The 19499-nt window shown below is 62.1% G+C and overlaps 6 protein-coding genes across 6 annotated transcripts; all 6 read right to left on the reverse strand.

The window, feature by feature from the left end:
- Positions 1–265: 265 nt before the first annotated feature.
- On the reverse strand, positions 266–2364 carry LOC148594257 (E3 ubiquitin-protein ligase PHF7-like). Its single transcript, XM_088527253.1, has 7 exons — positions 2331–2364; positions 1878–1969; positions 1686–1787; positions 1282–1406; positions 892–1054; positions 701–807; positions 266–470 (listed from the first exon to the last, which is right to left on the reverse strand). The coding sequence occupies exons 1-7, from the start codon at positions 2362–2364 to the stop codon at positions 266–268; spliced, it is 828 nt and encodes a 275-aa protein (XP_088383379.1).
- A 598-nt stretch (positions 2365–2962) lies between these two features.
- On the reverse strand, positions 2963–5733 carry LOC148594258 (E3 ubiquitin-protein ligase PHF7-like). The gene is made up of 8 exons (XM_088527260.1): positions 5700–5733; positions 5247–5338; positions 5055–5156; positions 4651–4775; positions 4261–4423; positions 4070–4176; positions 3726–3839; positions 2963–3035 (listed from the first exon to the last, which is right to left on the reverse strand). Exons 1-8 carry the CDS (start codon positions 5731–5733, stop codon positions 2963–2965), a joined length of 810 nt encoding a protein of 269 aa, XP_088383386.1.
- Positions 5734–6331: 598 nt separating this feature from the next.
- LOC148594259 (E3 ubiquitin-protein ligase PHF7-like) lies at positions 6332–9102 on the reverse strand. The gene is made up of 8 exons (XM_088527261.1): positions 9069–9102; positions 8616–8707; positions 8424–8525; positions 8020–8144; positions 7630–7792; positions 7439–7545; positions 7095–7208; positions 6332–6404 (listed from the first exon to the last, which is right to left on the reverse strand). Exons 1-8 carry the CDS (start codon positions 9100–9102, stop codon positions 6332–6334), a joined length of 810 nt encoding a protein of 269 aa, XP_088383387.1.
- Positions 9103–9700: 598 nt separating this feature from the next.
- On the reverse strand, positions 9701–12471 carry LOC148594260 (E3 ubiquitin-protein ligase PHF7-like). The gene is made up of 8 exons (XM_088527262.1): positions 12438–12471; positions 11985–12076; positions 11793–11894; positions 11389–11513; positions 10999–11161; positions 10808–10914; positions 10464–10577; positions 9701–9773 (listed from the first exon to the last, which is right to left on the reverse strand). Exons 1-8 carry the CDS (start codon positions 12469–12471, stop codon positions 9701–9703), a joined length of 810 nt encoding a protein of 269 aa, XP_088383388.1.
- Positions 12472–13069: 598 nt separating this feature from the next.
- LOC148594261 (E3 ubiquitin-protein ligase PHF7-like) lies at positions 13070–14957 on the reverse strand. Its single transcript, XM_088527263.1, has 5 exons — positions 14758–14957; positions 14368–14530; positions 14177–14283; positions 13833–13946; positions 13070–13142 (listed from the first exon to the last, which is right to left on the reverse strand). Exons 1-5 carry the CDS (start codon positions 14955–14957, stop codon positions 13070–13072), a joined length of 657 nt encoding a protein of 218 aa, XP_088383389.1.
- A 108-nt stretch (positions 14958–15065) lies between these two features.
- Positions 15066–19209, reverse strand: LOC148594262 (E3 ubiquitin-protein ligase PHF7-like). Its single transcript, XM_088527264.1, has 10 exons — positions 19176–19209; positions 18723–18814; positions 18531–18632; positions 18127–18251; positions 17737–17899; positions 17546–17652; positions 17202–17315; positions 15807–15928; positions 15354–15445; positions 15066–15263 (listed from the first exon to the last, which is right to left on the reverse strand). Exons 1-10 carry the CDS (start codon positions 19207–19209, stop codon positions 15066–15068), a joined length of 1149 nt encoding a protein of 382 aa, XP_088383390.1.
- Positions 19210–19499: the final 290 nt, after the last annotated feature.

The raw sequence follows: 19499 nt of genomic DNA on the forward strand, positions 1-19499 counted from the left end.
AACCAGGACTCCCAAAGCATAGAATCATAGAATCACAGAATCACAGAATGCTCAAGGCTGGAAGGGACCTCTAGAGGTCATCTAGTCCAACCCCCCTGCACATGCAGGGTCACCCAGAGCACGTGGCACAGGACTGCATCCAAGCAGGTTTTGAAGATCTCCAGAGAAGGAGACTCCACAACCTCCCTGGGCAGCCTGTGCCAGTGCTCTGTCACCCTCACTGTCAAGAAATGTTTCCTTAAGTTCCTGTGGAACTTTAGGTGTTTCAGTTTGTGGCCATTACCTCTACTTCTGTCTGTGGCCACCGGTGAAGAGAGGCCAGCACCATCTTCCTCATTGCTGCACTGGTGACGCACCCTCTTTCCTGCGCCTGCTCCCTGCCTTGCCGGGAAAGGCAGCGGCTGGCGTCGCACCGGCTGTGCCGCTCATATAATTCCTCGAAGCCCCCTCCTTCCTCCCAGGCTGGTGTTCTGCAGGAGAAGGGAGGGAAAGGCCTGCGGCTCCCGCACACGGCACGGCAGGCAGAGGCAGGACGTCCCCGCTCTCCTGTCCCTGCGCCCCCCTTGAAAGCCAGTGGGGAAGCCAGGGAGCAGGCAAGCAGCAGCTGTGTGGGGCAGCAGCGCCTCGCAAGCCCTTGGCCGTGCGCAGCTCTTGTGCTCTTGTGCCTCTGGAGCCTGGCAGCTGCGCAGTAGCAACCTACCTGTTTGGGATGAGAATGCCCATTCTCAGCATTTCTGGGATAAACCTTTTCTTGTTATTGCAGTGGGGGCAGCGGAAGCAGGATCTGCCGGCGTTGACTGCCTGTCCCTGCAGGAGAGACACAAGCAGTGTTGACAGGACGCTGCTGCTGGGCGCCAGCCGTGCCCACACAGCGAGGGAAGGGCCTCCTACCCGGATGCAGGCGCGGTGGAACCAGGCGCCTTTGCACGCTGGGCACACCATGGTAGTGTAAGATATTTTGTCCTCCACCGGCTCCAGGCAGATGATGCAGGTGGTGTCGGCCTCAGGCCGTGCCTGCACTGCCTGCTCGGGGCGGTGCTCCCAGCAGAAGGACCTGCGGCGAGGAGGGCAGAGAGGGCTCAGCTCAGGAAGTACCGAGGCCCCGGGGTGGTGGAGATGAGGGCAAAGGGCCGCGGAGGAGCCCTCCATGTGCTGGCTCTGGAAGGCCACTCGCAGGGGTCGCTGCCAGGCAGGCAGGCTGCTTCCTCGGCTGCCTGGCCCACGCTGGCACGAGGGGTGTCGAGGCTGGGAGGCTGCGGCAAAAGGACAGACAGCCCTTACTTGAATTTCCTGAAGAATTGGGTGACGCAGCCATGCTCGGAGGCGCAGGGCAGGTGGAAGCTGCGGCTGCAGCCCTTCTCCTGGCAGCTGATGCATGCGCCCCTCTCTCCGCAAGCGAAGCAGCGCTGCCAAGAGCACAGCCGTCCCGTCACTGACACGCGCTGGCCCTCCAAGGCCACCACAAGGCTCGGGTAGGTCATGGGGCCCTGGGCCCCGCTGGCTCACAGCCCCCACATCCACCTCCTGGGGAGCTTTCTGCCTGCGCGGGAGCTGCCTGGGGGATAAGGCAGCAGGAGCTCTGCCCAGAACTAGCTGGAGACACTGGAATTTCTTTCCCATGGCACAGGCTGAGCTTCCGCGAGCCTTTCCGTTAAGAGATGTCCCCATCCCTGCCAGGTCTTCACCTTCTGGGCTGCGTTCTTCGCTTTCTGTTTGATATCCGCGAGCAAGAACCCGCAGATACCCTTCCGCTCGGTGCCGCGCTGCTCGAGCCCGCTGGCAGAATACTGAAAGCAGAGAAGGATGGGAGCTCAGGAGGCCGTAGAGGCAGGGCTGGGTGCCGGGCAAAGCTGGAGGGAGCCCCAGAGGCAACTCACCAGGCAGCACTCGTGCACACACACATCCCGCTGCTGGTGTTTCGGCCCGCAGACCTCAGTGCTGACATCTGCGCGGCGACACAGCAGGCACGCTGGAAGACAGAGAGCAAATGTGGCCACCAGGAAGAGTACCTCATCAGGGCCAGGGGTTACATCCTGAAGACACACGCCCTAGGCCCTGCTCTGCCCCAGCCTTGCTGGGTCACAGGGAGGTCTGGAGCTGCTGCAAAGGTGCCCCGTGGCATGCAGGGACACACAGGGACATTGCTGAGGGGCTGCCCCAGAAGGCACCCACATACAACCTGGGCACCCTTTGCTGAGGGCAGCAGAGGCTCTGCTCTGGGGCACTCGGAGAGCTCCTGCCTGCCCCTGCTGCTGCGCACATAGCTCCGGGACAACCTTCTCCAAGCCAGGGGGTACAGGGAGCTGTAGGGACAGGCACATCGCCCTCACCGGTCTCCCGCGAGTCAGGAGCCTTGCGCTTCATTGCGAAGCCAGGACAAGTCAGTTGAGCACTCTGGAGAGTCCCGTTCACCACAGTGCGGGCTTTCTCTTCCACACGCTGCTCGTCTGACCTTGAGGGAGAAGTGGGAGCAGGATTAGTTGACAGCACGGATGCCAGAGCCCCGAGGCAGGGGCACCCACTTCTCCTTGGCACCCCGCGCCAGCCCCTGCGTCCCTGGCCCTCCTCACCCCTCACCTACCTGCCTCCCAACTTGGGACCACGGTGGGAGCTGTGACGCTCTCTTTATCCACCATGGGTGGCCGTGTCACAGAGCACCGCTGTGACACGCTCCCTGCTCTTGCTGAGCTCGCTGGCCAAGTACGGTCATGAAAGCCCCAGGGCTGCCTGCTCTCCACTATGACATGGCCACCGTGTCACTAGGGCCCATGCTAAGCAGCCCAGCACAGCTGCCCACTTGGCATTTGGCAGCCCAAGGCCGTGCCATGGTTGTTGGGTTCCCACTCACCCCCATTCACTCCCAAGAGAAAGCGACTGCCCCATCTGTGCTGATGGGACCCCAAAGGGCAGCGTGCAGCCAGGCTGCCAATGGCCACCTGCTCCACCAGCACCTCCGTCTGCCCTACCCATGGCATTCCTCCATGCCATCGCTTCCCAAGGGCTTGCCCAGCACGTGTCCCTGCTGCGCCCTCCAGCTGATTACAGGAGTGGGGGGCAGAGGGTCATGTGGGGCGTTGAGGGGCACTGTGTGGTGCATCTGAGGCTACTGTGAGAGGCTCGTTTCCCTGGGCCAAGGGCTCAAGGCTTGACTTAGGCCCATCTTGCCCTCCCTAGAAGTTCCCCATCCCTCTTGTACTGGGGAGCCCAGACCTGCACACAATACTCCAGGTGTGGCCTCACCAGAGCTGAGTAGAGTAGGAGGATCCCCTCCCTCCACCTGCTGGAAACACTCCTCCTGACACAGTCCAGGATCCCATTGGCCTTCCAGGCCACAAGGGCACATTGCTGACTCCTGGTTAACCTGTTGTCAACCAGGACTCCCAAAGCATAGAATCATAGAATCACAGAATCACAGAATGCTCAAGGCTGGAAGGGACCTCTAGAGGTCATCTAGTCCAACCCCCCTGCACATGCAGGGTCACCCAGAGCACGTGGCACAGGACTGCATCCAAGCAGGTTTTGAAGATCTCCAGAGAAGGAGACTCCACAACCTCCCTGGGCAGCCTGTGCCAGTGCTCTGTCACCCTCACTGTCAAGAAATGTTTCCTTAAGTTCCTGTGGAACTTTAGGTGTTTCAGTTTGTGGCCATTACCTCTACTTCTGTCTGTGGCCACCGGTGAAGAGAGGCCAGCACCATCTTCCTCATTGCTGCACTGGTGACGCACCCTCTTTCCTGCGCCTGCTCCCTGCCTTGCCGGGAAAGGCAGCGGCTGGCGTCGCACCGGCTGTGCCGCTCATATAATTCCTCGAAGCCCCCTCCTTCCTCCCAGGCTGGTGTTCTGCAGGAGAAGGGAGGGAAAGGCCTGCGGCTCCCGCACACGGCACGGCAGGCAGAGGCAGGACGTCCCCGCTCTCCTGTCCCTGCGCCCCCCTTGAAAGCCAGTGGGGAAGCCAGGGAGCAGGCAAGCAGCAGCTGTGTGGGGCAGCAGCGCCTCGCAAGCCCTTGGCCGTGCGCAGCTCTTGTGCTCTTGTGCCTCTGGAGCCTGGCAGCTGCGCAGTAGCAACCTACCTGTTTGGGATGAGAATGCCCATTCTCAGCATTTCTGGGATAAACCTTTTCTTGTTATTGCAGTGGGGGCAGCGGAAGCAGGATCTGCCGGCGTTGACTGCCTGTCCCTGCAGGAGAGACACAAGCAGTGTTGACAGGACGCTGCTGCTGGGCGCCAGCCGTGCCCACACAGCGAGGGAAGGGCCTCCTACCCGGATGCAGGCGCGGTGGAACCAGGCGCCTTTGCACGCTGGACACACCATGGTAGTGTAAGATATTTTGTCCTCCACCGGCTCCAGGCAGATGATGCAGGTGGTGTCGGCCTCAGGCCGTGCCTGCACTGCCTGCTCGGGGCGGTGCTCCCAGCAGAAGGACCTGCGGCGAGGAGGGCAGAGAGGGCTCAGCTCAGGAAGTACCGAGGCCCCGGGGTGGTGGAGATGAGGGCAAAGGGCCGCGGAGGAGCCCTCCATGTGCTGGCTCTGGAAGGCCACTCGCAGGGGTCGCTGCCAGGCAGGCAGGCTGCTTCCTCGGCTGCCTGGCCCACGCTGGCACGAGGGGTGTCGAGGCTGGGAGGCTGCGGCAAAAGGACAGACAGCCCTTACTTGAATTTCCTGAAGAATTGGGTGACGCAGCCATGCTCGGAGGCGCAGGGCAGGTGGAAGCTGCGGCTGCAGCCCTTCTCCTGGCAGCTGATGCATGCGCCCCTCTCTCCGCAAGCGAAGCAGCGCTGCCAAGAGCACAGCCATCCCGTCACTGACACGCGCTGGCCCTCCAAGGCCACCACAAGGCTCGGGTAGGTCATGGGGCCCTGGGCCCCGCTGGCTCACAGCCCCCACATCCACCTCCTGGGGAGCTTTCTGCCTGCGCGGGAGCTGCCTGGGGGATAAGGCAGCAGGAGCTCTGCCCAGAACTAGCTGGAGACACTGGAATTTCTTTCCCATGGCACAGGCTGAGCTTCCGCGAGCCTTTCCGTTAAGAGATGTCCCCATCCCTGCCAGGTCTTCACCTTCTGGGCTGCGTTCTTCGCTTTCTGTTTGATATCCGCGAGCAAGAACCCGCAGATACCCTTCCGCTCGGTGCCGCGCTGCTCGAGCCCGCTGGCAGAATACTGAAAGCAGAGAAGGATGGGAGCTCAGGAGGCCGTAGAGGCAGGGCTGGGTGCCGGGCAAAGCTGGAGGGAGCCCCAGAGGCAACTCACCAGGCAGCACTCGTGCACACACACATCCCGCTGCTGGTGTTTCGGCCCGCAGACCTCAGTGCTGACATCTGCGCGGCGACACAGCAGGCACGCTGGAAGACAGAGAGCAAATGTGGCCACCAGGAAGAGTACCTCATCAGGGCCAGGGGTTACATCCTGAAGACACACGCCCTAGGCCCTGCTCTGCCCCAGCCTTGCTGGGTCACAGGGAGGTCTGGAGCTGCTGCAAAGGTGCCCCGTGGCATGCAGGGACACACAGGGACATTGCTGAGGGGCTGCCCCAGAAGGCACCCACATACAACCTGGGCACCCTTTGCTGAGGGCAGCAGAGGCTCTGCTCTGGGGCACTCGGAGAGCTCCTGCCTGCCCCTGCTGCTGCGCACATAGCTCCGGGACAACCTTCTCCAAGCCAGGGGGTACAGGGAGCTGTAGGGACAGGCACATCGCCCTCACCGGTCTCCCGCGAGTCAGGAGCCTTGCGCTTCATTGCGAAGCCAGGACAAGTCAGTTGAGCACTCTGGAGAGTCCCGTTCACCACAGTGCGGGCTTTCTCTTCCACACGCTGCTCGTCTGACCTTGAGGGAGAAGTGGGAGCAGGATTAGTTGACAGCACGGATGCCAGAGCCCCGAGGCAGGGGCACCCACTTCTCCTTGGCACCCCGCGCCAGCCCCTGCGTCCCTGGCCCTCCTCACCCCTCACCTACCTGCCTCCCAACTTGGGACCACGGTGGGAGCTGTGACGCTCTCTTTATCCACCATGGGTGGCCGTGTCACAGAGCACCGCTGTGACACGCTCCCTGCTCTTGCTGAGCTCGCTGGCCAAGTACGGTCATGAAAGCCCCAGGGCTGCCTGCTCTCCACTATGACATGGCCACCGTGTCACTAGGGCCCATGCTAAGCAGCCCAGCACAGCTGCCCACTTGGCATTTGGCAGCCCAAGGCCGTGCCATGGTTGTTGGGTTCCCACTCACCCCCATTCACTCCCAAGAGAAAGCGACTGCCCCATCTGTGCTGATGGGACCCCAAAGGGCAGCGTGCAGCCAGGCTGCCAATGGCCACCTGCTCCACCAGCACCTCCGTCTGCCCTACCCATGGCATTCCTCCATGCCATCGCTTCCCAAGGGCTTGCCCAGCACGTGTCCCTGCTGCGCCCTCCAGCTGATTACAGGAGTGGGGGGCAGAGGGTCATGTGGGGCGTTGAGGGGCACTGTGTGGTGCATCTGAGGCTACTGTGAGAGGCTCGTTTCCCTGGGCCAAGGGCTCAAGGCTTGACTTAGGCCCATCTTGCCCTCCCTAGAAGTTCCCCATCCCTCTTGTACTGGGGAGCCCAGACCTGCACACAATACTCCAGGTGTGGCCTCACCAGAGCTGAGTAGAGTAGGAGGATCCCCTCCCTCCACCTGCTGGAAACACTCCTCCTGACACAGTCCAGGATCCCATTGGCCTTCCAGGCCACAAGGGCACATTGCTGACTCCTGGTTAACCTGTTGTCAACCAGGACTCCCAAAGCATAGAATCATAGAATCACAGAATCACAGAATGCTCAAGGCTGGAAGGGACCTCTAGAGGTCATCTAGTCCAACCCCCCTGCACATGCAGGGTCACCCAGAGCACGTGGCACAGGACTGCATCCAAGCAGGTTTTGAAGATCTCCAGAGAAGGAGACTCCACAACCTCCCTGGGCAGCCTGTGCCAGTGCTCTGTCACCCTCACTGTCAAGAAATGTTTCCTTAAGTTCCTGTGGAACTTTAGGTGTTTCAGTTTGTGGCCATTACCTCTACTTCTGTCTGTGGCCACCGGTGAAGAGAGGCCAGCACCATCTTCCTCATTGCTGCACTGGTGACGCACCCTCTTTCCTGCGCCTGCTCCCTGCCTTGCCGGGAAAGGCAGCGGCTGGCGTCGCACCGGCTGTGCCGCTCATATAATTCCTCGAAGCCCCCTCCTTCCTCCCAGGCTGGTGTTCTGCAGGAGAAGGGAGGGAAAGGCCTGCGGCTCCCGCACACGGCACGGCAGGCAGAGGCAGGACGTCCCCGCTCTCCTGTCCCTGCGCCCCCCTTGAAAGCCAGTGGGGAAGCCAGGGAGCAGGCAAGCAGCAGCTGTGTGGGGCAGCAGCGCCTCGCAAGCCCTTGGCCGTGCGCAGCTCTTGTGCTCTTGTGCCTCTGGAGCCTGGCAGCTGCGCAGTAGCAACCTACCTGTTTGGGATGAGAATGCCCATTCTCAGCATTTCTGGGATAAACCTTTTCTTGTTATTGCAGTGGGGGCAGCGGAAGCAGGATCTGCCGGCGTTGACTGCCTGTCCCTGCAGGAGAGACACAAGCAGTGTTGACAGGACGCTGCTGCTGGGCGCCAGCCGTGCCCACACAGCGAGGGAAGGGCCTCCTACCCGGATGCAGGCGCGGTGGAACCAGGCGCCTTTGCACGCTGGGCACACCATGGTAGTGTAAGATATTTTGTCCTCCACCGGCTCCAGGCAGATGATGCAGGTGGTGTCGGCCTCAGGCCGTGCCTGCACTGCCTGCTCGGGGCGGTGCTCCCAGCAGAAGGACCTGCGGCGAGGAGGGCAGAGAGGGCTCAGCTCAGGAAGTACCGAGGCCCCGGGGTGGTGGAGATGAGGGCAAAGGGCCGCGGAGGAGCCCTCCATGTGCTGGCTCTGGAAGGCCACTCGCAGGGGTCGCTGCCAGGCAGGCAGGCTGCTTCCTCGGCTGCCTGGCCCACGCTGGTACGAGGGGTGTCGAGGCTGGGAGGCTGCGGCAAAAGGACAGACAGCCCTTACTTGAATTTCCTGAAGAACTGGGTGACGCAGCCATGCTCGGAGGCGCAGGGCAGGTGGAAGCTGCGACTGCAGCCCTTCTCCTGGCAGCTGATGCATGCGCCCCTCTCTCCGCAAGCGAAGCAGCGCTGCCAAGAGCACAGCCGTCCCGTCACTGACACGCGCTGGCCCTCCAAGGCCACCACAAGGCTCGGGTAGGTCATGGGGCCCTGGGCCCCGCTGGCTCACAGCCCCCACATCCACCTCCTGGGGAGCTTTCTGCCTGCGCGGGAGCTGCCTGGGGGATAAGGCAGCAGGAGCTCTGCCCAGAACTAGCTGGAGACACTGGAATTTCTTTCCCATGGCACAGGCTGAGCTTCCGCGAGCCTTTCCGTTAAGAGATGTCCCCATCCCTGCCAGGTCTTCACCTTCTGGGCTGCGTTCTTCGCTTTCTGTTTGATATCCGCGAGCAAGAACCCGCAGATACCCTTCCGCTCGGTGCCGCGCTGCTCGAGCCCGCTGGCAGAATACTGAAAGCAGAGAAGGATGGGAGCTCAGGAGGCCGTAGAGGCAGGGCTGGGTGCCGGGCAAAGCTGGAGGGAGCCCCAGAGGCAACTCACCAGGCAGCACTCGTGCACACACACATCCCGCTGCTGGTGTTTCGGCCCGCAGACCTCAGTGCTGACATCTGCGCGGCGACACAGCAGGCACGCTGGAAGGCAGAGAGCAAATGTGGCCACCAGGAAGAGTACCTCATCAGGGCCAGGGGTTACATCCTGAAGACACACGCCCTAGGCCCTGCTCTGCCCCAGCCTTGCTGGGTCACAGGGAGGTCTGGAGCTGCTGCAAAGGTGCCCCGTGGCATGCAGGGACACACAGGGACATTGCTGAGGGGCTGCCCCAGAAGGCACCCACATACAACCTGGGCACCCTTTGCTGAGGGCAGCAGAGGCTCTGCTCTGGGGCACTCGGAGAGCTCCTGCCTGCCCCTGCTGCTGCGCACATAGCTCCGGGACAACCTTCTCCAAGCCAGGGGGTACAGGGAGCTGTAGGGACAGGCACATCGCCCTCACCGGTCTCCCGCGAGTCAGGAGCCTTGCGCTTCATTGCGAAGCCAGGACAAGTCAGTTGAGCACTCTGGAGAGTCCCGTTCACCACAGTGCGGGCTTTCTCTTCCACACGCTGCTCGTCTGACCTTGAGGGAGAAGTGGGAGCAGGATTAGTTGACAACACGGATGCCAGAGCCCCGAGGCAGGGGCACCCACTTCTCCTTGGCACCCCGCGCCAGCCCCTGCGTCCCTGGCCCTCCTCACCCCTCACCTACCTGCCTCCCAACTTGGGACCACGGTGGGAGCTGTGACGCTCTCTTTATCCACCATGGGTGGCCGTGTCACAGAGCACCGCTGTGACACGCTCCCTGCTCTTGCTGAGCTCGCTGGCCCAGTACGGTCATGAAAGCCCCAGGGCTGCCTGCTCTCCACTATGACATGGCCACCGTGTCACTAGGGCCCATGCTAAGCAGCCCAGCACAGCTGCCCACTTGGCATTTGGCAGCCCAAGGCCGTGCCATGGTTGTTGGGTTCCCACTCACCCCCATTCACTCCCAAGAGAAAGCGACTGCCCCATCTGTGCTGATGGGACCCCAAAGGGCAGCGTGCAGCCAGGCTGCCAATGGCCACCTGCTCCACCAGCACCTCCGTCTGCCCTACCCATGGCATTCCTCCATGCCATCGCTTCCCAAGGGCTTGCCCAGCACGTGTCCCTGCTGCGCCCTCCAGCTGATTACAGGAGTGGGGGGCAGAGGGTCATGTGGGGCGTTGAGGGGCACTGTGTGGTGCATCTGAGGCTACTGTGAGAGGCTCGTTTCCCTGGGCCAAGGGCTCAAGGCTTGACTTAGGCCCATCTTGCCCTCCCTAGAAGTTCCCCATCCCTCTTGTACTGGGGAGCCCAGACCTGCACACAATACTCCAGGTGTGGCCTCACCAGAGCTGAGTAGAGTAGGAGGATCCCCTCCCTCCACCTGCTGGAAACACTCCTCCTGACACAGTCCAGGATCCCATTGGCCTTCCAGGCCACAAGGGCACATTGCTGACTCCTGGTTAACCTGTTGTCAACCAGGACTCCCAAAGCATAGAATCATAGAATCACAGAATCACAGAATGCTCAAGGCTGGAAGGGACCTCTAGAGGTCATCTAGTCCAACCCCCCTGCACATGCAGGGTCACCCAGAGCACGTGGCACAGGACTGCATCCAAGCAGGTTTTGAAGATCTCCAGAGAAGGAGACTCCACAACCTCCCTGGGCAGCCTGTGCCAGTGCTCTGTCACCCTCACTGTCAAGAAATGTTTCCTTAAGTTCCTGTGGAACTTTAGGTGTTTCAGTTTGTGGCCATTACCTCTACTTCTGTCTGTGGCCACCGGTGAAGAGAGGCCAGCACCATCTTCCTCATTGCTGCACTGGTGACGCACCCTCTTTCCTGCGCCTGCTCCCTGCCTTGCCGGGAAAGGCAGCGGCTGGCGTCGCACCGGCTGTGCCGCTCATATAATTCCTCGAAGCCCCCTCCTTCCTCCCAGGCTGGTGTTCTGCAGGAGAAGGGAGGGAAAGGCCTGCGGCTCCCGCACACGGCACGGCAGGCAGAGGCAGGACGTCCCCGCTCTCCTGTCCCTGCGCCCCCCTTGAAAGCCAGTGGGGAAGCCAGGGAGCAGGCAAGCAGCAGCTGTGTGGGGCAGCAGCGCCTCGCAAGCCCTTGGCCGTGCGCAGCTCTTGTGCTCTTGTGCCTCTGGAGCCTGGCAGCTGCGCAGTAGCAACCTACCTGTTTGGGATGAGAATGCCCATTCTCAGCATTTCTGGGATAAACCTTTTCTTGTTATTGCAGTGGGGGCAGCGGAAGCAGGATCTGCCGGCGTTGACTGCCTGTCCCTGCAGGAGAGACACAAGCAGTGTTGACAGGACGCTGCTGCTGGGCGCCAGCCGTGCCCACACAGCGAGGGAAGGGCCTCCTACCCGGATGCAGGCGCGGTGGAACCAGGCGCCTTTGCACGCTGGGCACACCATGGTAGTGTAAGATATTTTGTCCTCCACCGGCTCCAGGCAGATGATGCAGGTGGTGTCGGCCTCAGGCCGTGCCTGCACTGCCTGCTCGGGGCGGTGCTCCCAGCAGAAGGACCTGCGGCGAGGAGGGCAGAGAGGGCTCAGCTCAGGAAGTACCGAGGCCCCGGGGTGGTGGAGACGAGGGCAAAGGGCCGCGGAGGAGCCCTCCATGTGCTGGCTCTGGAAGGCCACTCGCAGGGGTCGCTGCCAGGCAGGCAGGCTGCTTCCTCGGCTGCCTGGCCCACGCTGGCACGAGGGGTGTCGAGGCTGGGAGGCTGCGGCAAAAGGACAGACAGCCCTTACTTGAATTTCCTGAAGAATTGGGTGACGCAGCCATGCTCGGAGGCGCAGGGCAGGTGGAAGCTGCGGCTGCAGCCCTTCTCCTGGCAGCTGATGCATGCGCCCCTCTCTCCGCAAGCGAAGCAGCGCTGCCAAGAGCACAGCCGTCCCGTCACTGACACGCGCTGGCCCTCCAAGGCCACCACAAGGCTCGGGTAGGTCATGGGGCCCTGGGCCCCGCTGGCTCACAGCCCCCACATCCACCTCCTGGGGAGCTTTCTGCCTGCGCGGGAGCTGCCTGGGGGATAAGGCAGCAGGAGCTCTGCCCAGAACTAGCTGGAGACACTGGAATTTCTTTCCCATGGCACAGGCTGAGCTTCCGCGAGCCTTTCCGTTAAGAGATGTCCCCATCCCTGCCAGGTCTTCACCTTCTGGGCTGCGTTCTTCGCTTTCTGTTTGATATCCGCGAGCAAGAACCCGCAGATACCCTTCCGCTCGGTGCCGCGCTGCTCGAGCCCGCTGGCAGAATACTGAAAGCAGAGAAGGATGGGAGCTCAGGAGGCCGTAGAGGCAGGGCTGGGTGCCGGGCAAAGCTGGAGGGAGCCCCAGAGGCAACTCACCAGGCAGCACTCGTGCACACACACATCCCGCTGCTGGTGTTTCGGCCCGCAGACCTCAGTGCTGACATCTGCGCGGCGACACAGCAGGCACGCTGGAAGGCAGAGAGCAAATGTGGCCACCAGGAAGAGTACCTCATCAGGGCCAGGGGTTACATCCTGAAGACACACGCCCTAGGCCCTGCTCTGCCCCAGCCTTGCTGGGTCACAGGGAGGTCTGGAGCTGCTGCAAAGGTGCCCCGTGGCATGCAGGGACACACAGGGACATTGCTGAGGGGCTGCCCCAGAAGGCACCCACATACAACCTGGGCACCCTTTGCTGAGGGCAGCAGAGGCTCTGCTCTGGGGCACTCGGAGAGCTCCTGCCTGCCCCTGCTGCTGCGCACATAGCTCCGGGACAACCTTCTCCAAGCCAGGGGGTACAGGGAGCTGTAGGGACAGGCACATCGCCCTCACCGGTCTCCCGCGAGTCAGGAGCCTTGCGCTTCATTGCGAAGCCAGGACAAGTCAGTTGAGCACTCTGGAGAGTCCCGTTCACCACAGTGCGGGCTTTCTCTTCCACACGCTGCTCGTCTGACCTTGAGGGAGAAGTGGGAGCAGGATTAGTTGACAGCACGGATGCCAGAGCCCCGAGGCAGGGGCACCCACTTCTCCTTGGCACCCCGCGCCAGCCCCTGCGTCCCTGGCCCTCCTCACCCCTCACCTACCTGCCTCCCAACTTGGGACCACGGTGGGAGCTGTGACGCTCTCTTTATCCACCATGGGTGGCCGTGTCACAGAGCACCGCTGTGACACGCTCCCTGCTCTTGCTGAGCTCGCTGGCCAAGTACGGTCATGAAAGCCCCAGGGCTGCCTGCTCTCCACTATGACATGGCCACCGTGTCACTAGGGCCCATGCTAAGCAGCCCAGCACAGCTGCCCACTTGGCATTTGGCAGCCCAAGGCCGTGCCATGGTTGTTGGGTTCCCACTCACCCCCATTCACTCCCAAGAGAAAGCGACTGCCCCATCTGTGCTGATGGGACCCCAAAGGGCAGCGTGCAGCCAGGCTGCCAATGGCCACCTGCTCCACCAGCACCTCCGTCTGCCCTACCCATGGCATTCCTCCATGCCATCGCTTCCCAAGGGCTTGCCCAGCACGTGTCCCTGCTGCGCCCTCCAGCTGATTACAGGAGTGGGGGGCAGAGGGTCATGTGGGGCGTTGAGGGGCACTGTGTGGTGCATCTGAGGCTACTGTGAGAGGCTCGTTTCCCTGGGCCAAGGGCTCAAGGCTTGACTTAGGCCCATCTTGCCCTCCCTAGAAGTTCCCCATCCCTCTTGTACTGGGGAGCCCAGACCTGCACACAATACTCCAGGTGTGGCCTCACCAGAGCTGAGTAGAGTAGGAGGATCCCCTCCCTCCACCTGCTGGAAACACTCCTCCTGACACAGTCCAGGATCCCATTGGCCTTCCAGGCCACAAGGGCACATTGCTGACTCCTGGTTAACCTGTTGTCAACCAGGACTCCCAAAGCATAGAATCATAGAATCACAGAATCACAGAATGCTCAAGGCTGGAAGGGACCTCTAGAGGTCATCTAGTCCAACCCCCCTGCACATGCAGGGTCACCCAGAGCACGTGGCACAGGACTGCATCCAAGCAGGTTTTGAAGATCTCCAGAGAAGGAGACTCCACAACCTCCCTGGGCAGCCTGTGCCAGTGCTCTGTCACCCTCACTGTCAAGAAATGTTTCCTTAAGTTCCTGTGGAACTTTAGGTGTTTCAGTTTGTGGCCATTACCTCTACTTCTGTCTGTGGCCACCGGTGAAGAGAGGCCAGCACCATCTTCCTCATTGCTGCACTGGTGACGCACCCTCTTTCCTGCGCCTGCTCCCTGCCTTGCCGGGAAAGGCAGCGGCTGGCGTCGCACCGGCTGTGCCGCTCATATAATTCCTCGAAGCCCCCTCCTTCCTCCCAGGCTGGTGTTCTGCAGGAGAAGGGAGGGAAAGGCCTGCGGCTCCCGCACACGGCACGGCAGGCAGAGGCAGGACGTCCCCGCTCTCCTGTCCCTGCGCCCCCCTTGAAAGCCAGTGGGGAAGCCAGGGAGCAGGCAAGCAGCAGCTGTGTGGGGCAGCAGCGCCTCGCAAGCCCTTGGCCGTGCGCAGCTCTTGTGCTCTTGTGCCTCTGGAGCCTGGCAGCTGCGCAGTAGCAACCTACCTGTTTGGGATGAGAATGCCCATTCTCAGCATTTCTGGGATAAACCTTTTCTTGTTATTGCAGTGGGGGCAGCGGAAGCAGGATCTGCCGGCGTTGACTGCCTGTCCCTGCAGGAGAGACACAAGCAGTGTTGACAGGACGCTGCTGCTGGGCGCCAGCCGTGCCCACACAGCGAGGGAAGGGCCTCCTACCCGGATGCAGGCGCGGTGGAACCAGGCGCCTTTGCACGCTGGGCACACCATGGTAGTGTAAGATATTTTGTCCTCCACCGGCTCCAGGCAGATGATGCAGGTGGTGTCGGCCTCAGGCCGTGCCTGCACTGCCTGCTCGGGGCGGTGCTCCCAGCAGAAGGACCTGCGGCGAGGAGGGCAGAGAGGGCTCAGCTCAGGAAGTACCGAGGCCCCGGGGTGGTGGAGATGAGGGCAAAGGGCCGCGGAGGAGCCCTCCATGTGCTGGCTCTGGAAGGCCACTCGCAGGGGTCGCTGCCAGGCAGGCAGGCTGCTTCCTCGGCTGCCTGGCCCACGCTGGCACGAGGGGTGTCGAGGCTGGGAGGCTGCGGCAAAAGGACAGACAGCCCTTACTTGAATTTCCTGAAGAATTGGGTGACGCAGCCATGCTCGGAGGCGCAGGGCAGGTGGAAGCTGCGGCTGCAGCCCTTCTCCTGGCAGCTGATGCATGCGCCCCTCTCTCCGCAAGCGAAGCAGCGCTGCCAAGAGCACAGCCGTCCCGTCACTGACACGCGCTGGCCCTCCAAGGCCACCACAAGGCTCGGGTAGGTCATGGGGCCCTGGGCCCCGCTGGCTCACAGCCCCCACATCCACCTCCTGGGGAGCTTTCTGCCTGCGCGGGAGCTGCCTGGGGGATAAGGCAGCAGGAGCTCTGCCCAGAACTAGCTGGAGACACTGGAATTTCTTTCCCATGGCACAGGCTGAGCTTCCGCGAGCCTTTCCGTTAAGAGATGTCCCCATCCCTGCCAGGTCTTCACCTTCTGGGCTGCGTTCTTCGCTTTCTGTTTGATATCCGCGAGCAAGAACCCGCAGATACCCTTCCGCTCGGTGCCGCGCTGCTCGAGCCCGCTGGCAGAATACTGAAAGCAGAGAAGGATGGGAGCTCAGGAGGCCGTAGAGGCAGGGCTGGGTGCCGGGCAAAGCTGGAGGGAGCCCCAGAGGCAACTCACCAGGCAGCACTCGTGCACACACACATCCCGCTGCTGGTGTTTCGGCCCGCAGACCTCAGTGCTGACATCTGCGCGGCGACACAGCAGGCACGCTGGAAGGCAGAGAGCAAATGTGGCCACCAGGAAGAGTACCTCATCAGGGCCAGGGGTTACATCCTGAAGACACACGCCCTAGGCCCTGCTCTGCCCCAGCCTTGCTGGGTCACAGGGAGGTCTGGAGCTGCTGCAAAGGTGCCCCGTGGCATGCAGGGACACACAGGGACATTGCTGAGGGGCTGCCCCAGAAGGCACCCACATACAACCTGGGCACCCTTTGCTGAGGGCAGCAGAGGCTCTGCTCTGGGGCACTCGGAGAGCTCCTGCCTGCCCCTGCTGCTGCGCACATAGCTCCGGGACAACCTTCTCCAAGCCAGGGGGTACAGGGAGCTGTAGGGACAGGCACATCGCCCTCACCGGTCTCCCGCGAGTCAGGAGCCTTGCGCTTCATTGCGAAGCCAGGACAAGTCAGTTGAGCACTCTGGAGAGTCCCGTTCACCACAGTGCGGGCTTTCTCTTCCACACGCTGCTCGTCTGACCTTGAGGGAGAAGTGGGAGCAGGATTAGTTGACAGCACGGATGCCAGAGCCCCGAGGCAGGGGCACCCACTTCTCCTTGGCACCCCGCGCCAGCCCCTGCGTCCCTGGCCCTCCTCACCCCTCACCTACCTGCCTCCCAACTTGGGACCACGGTGGGAGCTGTGACGCTCTCTTTATCCACCATGGGTGGCCGTGTCACAGAGCACCGCTGTGACACGCTCCCTGCTCTTGCTGAGCTCGCTGGCCCAGTACGGTCATGAAAGCCCCAGGGCTGCCTGCTCTCCACTATGACATGGCCACCGTGTCACTAGGGCCCATGCTAAGCAGCCCAGCACAGCTGCCCACTTGGCATTTGGCAGCCCAAGGCCGTGCCATGGTTGTTGGGTTCCCACTCACCCCCATTCACTCCCAAGAGAAAGCGACTGCCCCATCTGTGCTGATGGGACCCCAAAGGGCAGCGTGCAGCCAGGCTGCCAATGGCCACCTGCTCCACCAGCACCTCCGTCTGCCCTACCCATGGCATTCCTCCATGCCATCGCTTCCCAAGGGCTTGCCCAGCACGTGTCCCTGCTGCGCCCTCCAGCTGATTACAGGAGTGGGGGGCAGAGGGTCATGTGGGGCGTTGAGGGGCACTGTGTGGTGCATCTGAGGCTACTGTGAGAGGCTCGTTTCCCTGGGCCAAGGGCTCAAGGCTTGACTTAGGCCCATCTTGCCCTCCCTAGAAGTTCCCCATCCCTCTTGTACTGGGGAGCCCAGACCTGCACACAATACTCCAGGTGTGGCCTCACCAGAGCTGAGTAGAGTAGGAGGATCCCCTCCCTCCACCTGCTGGAAACACTCCTCCTGACACAGTCCAGGATCCCATTGGCCTTCCAGGCCACAAGGGCACATTGCTGACTCCTGGTTAACCTGTTGTCAACCAGGACTCCCAAAGCATAGAATCATAGAATCACAGAATCACAGAATGCTCAAGGCTGGAAGGGACCTCTAGAGGTCATCTAGTCCAACCCCCCTGCACATGCAGGGTCACCCAGAGCACGTGGCACAGGACTGCATCCAAGCAGGTTTTGAAGATCTCCAGAGAAGGAGACTCCACAACCTCCCTGGGCAGCCTGTGCCAGTGCTCTGTCACCCTCACTGTCAAGAAATGTTTCCTTAAGTTCCTGTGGAACTTTAGGTGTTTCAGTTTGTGGCCATTACCTCTACTTCTGTCTGTGGCCACCGGTGAAGAGAGGCCAGCACCATCTTCCTCATTGCTGCACTGGTGACGCACCCTCTTTCCTGCGCCTGCTCCCTGCCTTGCCGGGAAAGGCAGCGGCTGGCGTCGCACCGGCTGTGCCGCTCATATAATTCCTCGAAGCCCCCTCCTTCCTCCCAGGCTGGTGTTCTGCAGGAGAAGGGAGGGAAAGGCCTGCGGCTCCCGCACACGGCACGGCAGGCAGAGGCAGGACGTCCCCGCTCTCCTGTCCCTGCGCCCCCCTTGAAAGCCAGTGGGGAAGCCAGGGAGCAGGCAAGCAGCAGCTGTGTGGGGCAGCAGCGCCTCGCAAGCCCTTGGCCGTGCGCAGCTCTTGTGCTCTTGTGCCTCTGGAGCCTGGCAGCTGCGCAGTAGCAACCTACCTGTTTGGGATGAGAATGCCCATTCTCAGCATTTCTGGGATAAACCTTTTCTTGTTATTGCAGTGGGGGCAGCGGAAGCAGGATCTGCCGGCGTTGACTGCCTGTCCCTGCAGGAGAGACACAAGCAGTGTTGACAGGACGCTGCTGCTGGGCGCCAGCCGTGCCCACACAGCGAGGGAAGGGCCTCCTACCCGGATGCAGGCGCGGTGGAACCAGGCGCCTTTGCACGCTGGGCACACCATGGTAGTGTAAGATATTTTGTCCTCCACCGGCTCCAGGCAGATGATGCAGGTGGTGTCGGCCTCAGGCCGTGCCTGCACTGCCTGCTCGGGGCGGTGCTCCCAGCAGAAGGACCTGCGGCGAGGAGGGCAGAGAGGGCTCAGCTCAGGAAGTACCGAGGCCCCGGGGTGGTGGAGACGAGGGCAAAGGGCCGCGGAGGAGCCCTCCATGTGCTGGCTCTGGAAGGCCACTCGCAGGGGTCGCTGCCAGGCAGGCAGGCTGCTTCCTCGGCTGCCTGGCCCACGCTGGCACGAGGGGTGTCGAGGCTGGGAGGCTGCGGCAAAAGGACAGACAGCCCTTACTTGAATTTCCTGAAGAATTGGGTGACGCAGCCATGCTCGGAGGCGCAGGGCAGGTGGAAGCTGCGGCTGCAGCCCTTCTCCTGGCAGCTGATGCATGCGCCCCTCTCTCCACAAGCGAAGCAGCGCTGCCAAGAGCACAGCCGTCCCGTCACTGACACACGCTGGCCCTCCAAGGCCACCACAAGGCTCGGGTAGGTCATGGGGCCCTGGGCCCCGCTGGCTCACAGCCCCCACATCCACCTCCTGGGGAGCTTTCTGCCTGCGCGGGAGCTGCCTGGGGGATAAGGCAGCAGGAGCTCTGCCCAGAACTAGCTGGAGACACTGGAATTTCTTTCCCATGGCACAGGCTGAGCTTCCGCGAGCCTTTCCGTTAAGAGATGTCCCCATCCCTGCCAGGTCTTCACCTTCTGGGCTGCGTTCTTCGCTTTCTGTTTGATATCCGCGAGCAAGAACCCGCAGATACCCTTCCGCTCGGTGCCGCGCTGCTCGAGCCCGCTGGCAGAATACTGAAAGCAGAGAAGGATGGGAGCTCAGGAGGCCGTAGAGGCAGGGCTGGGTGCCGGGCAAAGCTGGAGGGAGCCCCAGAGGCAACTCACCAGGCAGCACTCGTGCACACACACATCCCGCTGCTGGTGTTTCAGCCCGCAGACCTCAGTGCTGACATCTGCGCGGCGACACAGCAGGCACGCTGGAAGGCAGAGAGCAAATGTGGCCACCAGGAAGAGTACCTCATCAGGGCCAGGGGTTACATCCTGAAGACACACGCCCTAGGCCCTGCTCTGCCCCAGCCTTGCTGGGTCACAGGGAGGTCTGGAGCTGCTGCAAAGGTGCCCCGTGGCATGCAGGGACACACAGGGACATTGCTGAGGGGCTGCCCCAGAAGGCACCCACATACAACCTGGGCACCCTTTGCTGAGGGCAGCAGAGGCTCTGCTCTGGGGCACTCGGAGAGCTCCTGCCTGCCCCTGCTGCTGCGCACATAGCTCCGGGACAACCTTCTCCAAGCCAGGGGGTACAGGGAGCTGTAGGGACAGGCACATCGCCCTCACCGGACTCCCGCGAGTCAGGAGCCTTGCGCTTCATTGCGAAGCCAGGACAAGTCAGTTGAGCACTCTGGAGAGTCCCGTTCACCACAGTGCGGGCTTTCTCTTCCACACGCTGCTCGTCTGACCTTGAGGGAGAAGTGGGAGCAGGATTAGTTGACAGCACGGATGCCAGAGCCCCGAGGCAGGGGCACCCACTTCTCCTTGGCACCCCGCGCCAGCCCCTGCGTCCCTGGCCCTCCTCACCCCTCACCTACCTGCCTCCCAACTTGGGACCACGGTGGGAGCTGTGACGCTCTCTTTATCCACCATGGGTGGCCGTGTCACAGA

This window comes from Tinamus guttatus, unplaced genomic scaffold (assembly GCF_059628265.1).
Source record: "Tinamus guttatus ecotype Peru unplaced genomic scaffold, ASM5962826v1 Tinamus_guttatus_pri_ptg000271l, whole genome shotgun sequence".
Taxonomy (NCBI): Eukaryota; Metazoa; Chordata; class Aves; order Tinamiformes; family Tinamidae; genus Tinamus; species Tinamus guttatus.

Excerpts from the sequence above, each read along its gene's own strand:
- LOC148594258 (XM_088527260.1), bottom strand. The coding sequence starts at position 5,733 with ATGAAGCGCAAGGCTCCTGACTCGCGGGAGACCG. Across the intron at positions 5,157-5,246 it reads GTGTGCACGAGTGCTGCCTG|TATTCTGCCAGCGGGCTCGA; the intron begins GTGAGTTGCCTC and ends CTCTGCTTTCAG. Across the intron at positions 3,840-4,069 it reads GGCATTCTCATCCCAAACAG|AACACCAGCCTGGGAGGAAG; the intron begins GTAGGTTGCTAC and ends CTTCTCCTGCAG.
- LOC148594257 (XM_088527253.1), bottom strand. The coding sequence starts at position 2,364 with ATGAAGCGCAAGGCTCCTGACTCGCGGGAGACCG. Across the intron at positions 1,055-1,281 it reads CAATTCTTCAGGAAATTCAA|GTCCTTCTGCTGGGAGCACC; the intron begins GTAAGGGCTGTC and ends TCCTCGCCGCAG. Across the intron at positions 471-700 it reads GGCATTCTCATCCCAAACAG|AACACCAGCCTGGGAGGAAG; the intron begins GTAGGTTGCTAC and ends CTTCTCCTGCAG.
- LOC148594260 (XM_088527262.1), bottom strand. The coding sequence starts at position 12,471 with ATGAAGCGCAAGGCTCCTGACTCGCGGGAGACCG. Across the intron at positions 12,077-12,437 it reads TCCTGACTCGCGGGAGACCG|CGTGCCTGCTGTGTCGCCGC; the intron begins GTGAGGGCGATG and ends TCTGCCTTCCAG. Across the intron at positions 9,774-10,463 it reads GAGCAGGCGCAGGAAAGAGG|CTGGAGGGCGCAGCAGGGAC; the intron begins GTGCGTCACCAG and ends TCCTGTAATCAG.
- LOC148594259 (XM_088527261.1), bottom strand. The coding sequence starts at position 9,102 with ATGAAGCGCAAGGCTCCTGACTCGCGGGAGACCG. Across the intron at positions 8,145-8,423 it reads CGAAGAACGCAGCCCAGAAG|CGCTGCTTCGCTTGCGGAGA; the intron begins GTGAAGACCTGG and ends TGCTCTTGGCAG. Across the intron at positions 7,546-7,629 it reads TCCACCGCGCCTGCATCCGG|GGACAGGCAGTCAACGCCGG; the intron begins GTAGGAGGCCCT and ends TCTCTCCTGCAG.
- LOC148594261 (XM_088527263.1), bottom strand. The coding sequence starts at position 14,957 with ATGACCTACCCGAGCCTTGTGGTGGCCTTGGAGGGCCAGCGCGTGTCA. Across the intron at positions 14,284-14,367 it reads TCCACCGCGCCTGCATCCGG|GGACAGGCAGTCAACGCCGG; the intron begins GTAGGAGGCCCT and ends TCTCTCCTGCAG. Across the intron at positions 13,947-14,176 it reads GGCATTCTCATCCCAAACAG|AACACCAGCCTGGGAGGAAG; the intron begins GTAGGTTGCTAC and ends CTTCTCCTGCAG.
- LOC148594262 (XM_088527264.1), bottom strand. The coding sequence starts at position 19,209 with ATGAAGCGCAAGGCTCCTGACTCGCGGGAGTCCG. Across the intron at positions 17,900-18,126 it reads CAATTCTTCAGGAAATTCAA|GTCCTTCTGCTGGGAGCACC; the intron begins GTAAGGGCTGTC and ends TCCTCGCCGCAG. Across the intron at positions 15,929-17,201 it reads GAGCAGGCGCAGGAAAGAGG|GTCAGACGAGCAGCGTGTGG; the intron begins GTGCGTCACCAG and ends TTCTCCCTCAAG.